The sequence below is a fragment of the Diceros bicornis genome, chromosome 40 (genome assembly GCF_020826845.1).
Source record: "Diceros bicornis minor isolate mBicDic1 chromosome 40, mDicBic1.mat.cur, whole genome shotgun sequence".
Taxonomy (NCBI): Eukaryota; Metazoa; Chordata; class Mammalia; order Perissodactyla; family Rhinocerotidae; genus Diceros; species Diceros bicornis.
In genome coordinates, this window is record NC_080779.1 from 8456794 (window position 1) to 8463397 (window position 6604).

The 6604-nt window shown below is 50.2% G+C and overlaps 1 protein-coding gene across 1 annotated transcript; it reads right to left on the reverse strand.

The window, feature by feature from the left end:
• Positions 1 to 3604: 3604 nt before the first annotated feature.
• GPR45 (G protein-coupled receptor 45) lies at positions 3605 to 5914 on the reverse strand. The gene has a single exon (XM_058534656.1). The coding sequence runs from the start codon at positions 5683 to 5685 to the stop codon at positions 4564 to 4566; it is 1122 nt and encodes a 373-aa protein (XP_058390639.1). The 5' UTR covers positions 5686 to 5914; the 3' UTR covers positions 3605 to 4563.
• Between the last annotated feature and the right edge of the window lie 690 nt (positions 5915 to 6604).

Sequence of the window (6604 nt, forward strand, 5' to 3'; positions counted from 1 at the left end):
ATAGCAATTTTTTTTTCTTATCTTAAAGGGAAAAATTCATCCCTTTGTGGCTGCAAATTTTCAAACAGTTTAGCTTTCATGTCTCCCTTCTTTTGTGTCTAAAAGATTAAATGTGGTGACTTTATCTCCTTAGGACAGGTATAGACGGGTGCAGTTTCTGTATCTGGATGTGAGGTAAAGAGAGAAGCAAACATCTTGGGTTGATGTGATAGAGATGTGTCTGTTTTACAATGAGCAAAGTCTCCCTTGTAAAATTTGTACTTAAGACTTCAGAATTTGTGTGTGTGCTAGGATCTCTTGTTTTTCAAAATCATGGTGTTTTAGCAGAGACTACTGGGAATCACCACATCCTTCTCCTCTCCTTCCACGTTAAGAAAGCTATAGCTGGGCACCTGGCCTTCCAACTAGGGACTCCCTTTCCCAGCCTCCTTTGCAGCTGGGTGTGGTCACGTGACTCAGCTCCCAACCCTGGAAGACCAAGAGAGTGTGAGTGTGTCTTCTCCCACTGCTCCTCCATACTCTTTCCCTCCTCAGGAGCTGGAGCACAGACCTGGCTGCAGCCCAGACTGACCACAAAGATGAGGACAATGCCCCAGGGGTTAATAGGAGACTGGATGGAAGGAACCTGAGCCCTGAACAACCGCATGAGCAGAGAGCCCACCTAGCTGCCCTGGACCTTAATGAGAGGGAAACAAGGCTATTTTTTCAAGCCACTTTGGTGTTGGGTCTGTTTGTTATAGCAGCCTTAGCTTTTTACCCTAATCCACATTCCTTTCTCCCTCCTGCCTCCCTGCATTCCCAATTATGCTACTCTCTGCGACTTCAGAACTGCCCTCAGAACAGCGAGATGGGCACATTCCATTGTTTATCCAGGCATGGGAATGGCGTTACACCCTCCCATCCATCCCATCCCCTGGCAGCCCTGTGAGGCCAACTTACAGCCCAGGGAGAGTTTCCAATGGAATTAAGTGGTGCCATTCAGGCCATCGTGAATTTTGCTCCTTAAAGTCAAATCCATGCTCCTGGCTTCAGTGGGTGTTGTATTCTTGTCAACTGAACCCTGAAATCTTATGACCACATGAGGATGAGGAAATGGACTGAACAGCCAGTTTCTGAAACACATTTCTACCTTTGCCCAACAAGGACAAACCCTGGCCATAAAGCAAGTTGACAGGACAACTGTAGTCATTAGTAACACTGTATATTCAGCTTCTACCGTGGACCAGGCATTGGGCTAGATCCTTTATATACCTTATTTCACTTATTCTTCACGGGGCCCTCTGGCTGGGAGTAATTCCACCGTTTAGGAGATGAGAAAGCTGGGGCTCAAAAACGCTCCCTGACTTCCCGGCATCACACAGAGAGCAAGGCGGCCCTGGGGTTTGGACTGCCCATTCTGGACCACATGCCCTGTCTGCACCACTGCCCGTGCATTTCCACAGGAGCAGAAACCTGGGTGCTGGGCATTCCCGAGCCTTCAGGGGCTCTGGAGGCAGGGCTGCCGACTGCTCAAGCAAGGTGACAAGAGCAATGTCGGAAATACTTAACATAGTGGAGTTTTCAGTCCAAAAAAAGCGTGTGCTGTCAATCATGTTGGGGAAAAGACACTCAGGGCTCCGAATAGCAAAATAGGAATTGATCTCGATTTGTGTTGCTCATCTCGGTTGTCAGAACAGTTGGTTCCTAGAGAACCCTTGCTTTTATTTCACTCCAACGGCAGGGATCAAGATTCCAGATGAAAAGGTGGTGGATTTTCACGGGTAGTCTGAATTAGGATGACACTTCTGAGCCTTACTCGTGTCTTATTTTCCGAGGCTAGGCTCTCTCAAGGAGCCGGGGCCGGCCTCCATGGCAGCCATTACCACAGTCACCTCCCGTGGCCCCACAGAAACAATTCAGGTGCCCAGGGTTTGAGTGAACCCTGGGGCTAAAGAGAAAGTGAAAACAAGACGCCGTATCTACGTAGTATCTTAGGAAAGCCAAGTTCATCAAAGGGTCAAGGATGCTGAGAGAATTCTGAGGGTGGCAAACAGAGTCAGAGGTGAAGACTAACTGGCTGGAGTTACTTAGTGGGGCCGTGATTAAAAATAAAATCGGGGCACCCCAGTTGTGACCCCCATTGTTAAACAGTCTCCTGGTTGTCGTCTTACCGTTAACGTCCTTCATGAGTCATTCCAGCTTGGTTAGTAACTTTAAGGTCCTAGACTTCCTGAAGTTGTCTTATCTTAGGAGGTGCCGGACTCCAGATTCTTGGCTTACTGTTCATGGCCTTGGTGCTAATTTTGGCAAGAACAGAGGCTTATACACTGAAAGAGCAATAATATTTTATTTAAAATATATACAAAATTATTACTTTAAAACATATATATTACAGTCCAGCATACATCAAAGAACACTGATTGATGTGAATTTTGGTACCTTCATTCATTCAATTTGTGATTTCTCTTTTGCTCAAGGCTCTTGAAGAACATTAAGGGGAGGGCGCCCAGTGGCCTGGTCCCGTTGGTGGTCTGGCTGTGCTGTTGGACACCACTGAGGCCATGCAGCTCTGCCTCGTGGGTTTGAAGGCAAACCCTGGCCTTGCTGGGTGCGCTGGGGACACAGAATTGACAGGACCCACGTCAATCAATCCCACACCAATTGCCCACCCTCAGCGTCTCTGTCATGTCTGGGTGTAAAAGGAGGGGGGAGTTGGTGAGAAAAGGTGTCAAATATTTTCTTGACAAACTCTTTCTTCCCTAGGCTTAGACTAATGTAAATGACATTCACGCTCTCTCCGGCCTCCGTCACCATCTGTACCCCGGGGAGAGAGCATGAAAATGGAGAGCTGGCCTCTTACTACAACCTTGGAAAGGAAATGAGAGGAGAAATACAAAGGGAGCTTCTGTGCTCTTAGGCGGAATTTGGGTTACGATTATCCTGAGATAAGTTGGACGACTGCTTTTGGGCACAGCCCACGCCTTAGTCATCACTATGTCCCCACAGTGCCTTGCATTCAGTAGGCACTTAACAAATGCTGATTGCATGGATAAAGGAACGAATGCAGGGTATCTGGTGACTACAAGTAGAAAACATATACATTCTAGAATCGGAGTGTTTGAGAGATGACAGGAACGTTGGAGATCATCTAGACCTGCTTCCTCGCTTGGCAAATGGGGAAACTGAGGCCCAGAGCATGAAGTGAAACGAACAAGTTCACATGACTAGTTCCTGATAGAGTTAGACTTGGAATCAGATTTTCTGAATTTCTCCTTAAATTTCTGACTCTCTTCACATCTGAAACTGTAGAGAGAGCTCAATGGACTCAGTGGCGGGCCCTGAATTCAGGGAAATCATCCCCCAACCTCCGAAGCTCCCGGTGGTAGGGGTGGCCCTGGCAGCGCGGCCGTACATGCGGCAAAAGCAGCAAGGTCCCCCTAGGCAGCTCCGTCCCAGATCCCAGCCCTGCCCAGCTCGGAGGACCAGGGGCCAGGTAGGCAGCCCAGATGGCAGCAGTCAAATTCCCAGATCTGAACGAGGTAGGAGGAACACAGGGCTCGGTGGAGAGCTCCCCAGCCTGCCGGGTGTTTATTATCCCCCCTGCTGCGACTCACAAGGACTTCAGCCTCAGGGGGCAAGAGGAAGGTCAATAACGCCCATGACCACGGCTGAAACTGAGAGCAAGTCACCACAAACACTTGCTGGAAGATGAATTACAGGAGGAGAGTGTTCTTTCTGTGCACTGGGACAGACAGAATGAAAACAAAGGGAGGCGTGGGGAGCAGTGGAGGGAAAGAGGGAAGGGCAGAGGGACTATCACGGCAGAGTGGAGGGTGGCGGGCATCAGGGAGCAGGGCCGGGTGGGCCGGGCCAGGCAGGAGGGGTGGGTACATGCACGAGAACTTGAGTGGGCTTCCCATTTCAGCTGAGCTGCCCCTAAACATTCTCTGGGCTTCTAGCCACTGAGGCCTCCCATGTGTCATACGGAGGAACTAAGAAGCATGGGGCTCACTGCTCCCTGGCGTGACTTTGGTTTATAGAACGGATGATTTGGCATGGTCAGAAATGACCAACATAAGGAAGCTTGCACGTTTCCCCATACACCACAAACATAAACACCTCTGAAGAATGCTGGCGTCGAATACAGTGAAGGATAACCCATGAGATGACGCCTACTTGGGTTTCTCACCTCGGAATATGGCCCCACCGGCTTTCTCGTAAGCAGATGTGGAGGGAGCTCCTTAGACAGAACCCTCCCCCTGTCCCACACTCAACCAACTTCACTCCCTGCTCCCCTCCTCCTCCCTAAATTTCTGCCCAGCTTCCGCACTCCCCCACCCGTTCCTACTTTGTCTTAACTACCTTCCAGTTGCATCAGACCCCCACACTGTTCTTCTGCGATAAGAAATAAAAACAATTCATCTTGCAAACTTGGGAGCTGCAGCTCATCTGGTAACAAATGAGTACCTTTGCGCTTAAATCACCACCACAAAATGCTGACTGCAACTACAGCGCCAGGAAGCAGGGCGGAAGGACAGACAAGCTCGGTCCTGGAGCCCACTGCGTGGTCCTCCTGCCTCTCCCCTAAACAGCAGACTGGTTTTCATTGCACACATAGACGGTGCTTGGCTGGATTCTCCTTCGGATGCGCTCAGGCACTCTGGGGAGGATTTGGAAGCTCTGGGGCAGCAATTCTACGCAGGCCTCGCGGAATTTTTTGATTCTCCAGCAGTAGACGATGGGGTTGAAGACAGACTTGAGGTAGCTGAGCCAGAGGACGCAGGAGCTAGTGGTGTAGAAGGAGGAGCTGCAGTAGAACCTCCTGCTGAACACAGACAGGAGGCTGTAGACCGAGTGCGGCAACCAGCAGAGCGAGAAGCCCACGAAGAGGATCAGGATGGTGGTGAAGGCCTTGGTTTTGAAGCTCAAGTCCACGCTGACCTGCTGTTGCCGCTGGAGCCGCCGCAGGCCAGCCCTGGTGAGCTGTCGCAGGTCCAGGCTGTCGGACTGGTTGTGGACACGGATGGCGTTCTTCCGGACCGTGTGGAGGATGCACAGGTAGGAGCACAGCATGACGCCAAAGGGCACGAAGAACACAGCCACCACCAGCGTCACCACATAGGCACGGTCGGCAGGGAACTCGGTGTAGCCCAGCACGCACTGAGGGGCCCGCGCAGGCACCTCCACGAACGTCCAGCCTGCAAGCAAGGGAGCAGAGACACAGAAAGACAGAGCCCAGGAGATGGCGATGATCGCCTTGGCCCTCCGTGGGTTCAGCTTGTCCTGGCGTTGGACAATGATGAGAAAGCGGTCCACGCTGATGATGAGCAGGATGGCCACGCCCTCCAGGACAAAAAACCAGTAAAGTGTGGCCGAGAGCCGGCAAAAGTAATTCCCAAAGTGCCAGTGGACGGTGATCAGGGTGACAGCGGTGAAGGGCAGGCAGCATAAGGACAGCATGATGTCGGAGAAGGCCAGCGTGGCCAGCAACAGGTTGATGGCAGAGCGCATGGCTGGCCTCTGATACACGATGATGCAGACGACAGCGTTGCCAAGGAATCCGACCACAACCATCAGCATCATGATTATTGCCAAGGATGTCCTGAGGGGGGCGGGAGCTGCGGTCACCCCAAAATCCAACAAATTGCTCCCATTCCGCAGCAAGTATTCGTAAGTCTCAATGGACGTGCTGTTACAGGCCATCATGGAGAAAAACTTGGAGCTGGGACAGAGATGACTGGAAGTGCTCCCTCAGCGCTTTGATGGCTGCTGTTTTCTGTCTGCCGGTTGCATCTTCTTCCCCGATGTCTTGCATCTCTAGGACACTGGAATGGTGGAGAGCAACATCTTTCTTTGGGAGCACTAGCCAGGGTTTGCAATCCATTGATCACATCCTCATCATCTCCACGACAACCAATTGTGTCCACCGCTTTGTTCTCGGAGGCTTTTGGTAGCCTAGAGCACAGATGAGCACGAAAGAGAAGGGAGTTAGACTTTCCAAGCACGTGTGGAGGCGGTGTTTTAAATTTTCCAGGTATTCTAAACACTAGAGTGTTGAGAAAGAATGACTCATTTCTTTACCATTTGAGACGAGGCTTGATATTCACCAGTATCATGAGTCTTGTCAAGTAGCCCAGGGAAACCTAATCAGACTTACTTCATGGGGCATGAGGAAGTGAGTGCTTTGCAACTGATATTTATGTAAAGAGCAGGTGTTTAATAACTTGGATTAAAAGCAACCTGACCGAGTGAAGCTTTGGACAAGCCAACTTCCTTGAGAATGCCCGCCCCATGAGGGTAGGGAGTTCTGTCTGTTCTCTGCTGGAGCCCCAGCACCTAGAAGAGGGCCTGGAACACAGGAGATGCCCAGTGTTGAGTTGAAGTTGATGAATAAATGGTAGTTGATGCTGCTACAATAACATTTGTTTAACTTTGTTCTGAGATAAGTGGAGATTCACATTCAGTTGTAAGAAATAATCTGGCAAGATCCCATATACCCTTCACCCAGTTTTCCCTAATCTTGGATAACTGTAGTGCTGCTATAGCATTACTTTTGGACATGCTGATGGGAAGGAGAAAACTGTCCCCAAAGATAAGGCCTTTTCAAAGACGAATGTTAATTTTT

What these genes read in the sequence shown, in the direction of transcription:
- GPR45 (XM_058534656.1), bottom strand. Translation starts at nt 5,685, where the DNA reads ATGATGGCCTGTAACAGCACGTCCATTGAGACTTACGAATACTTGCTG.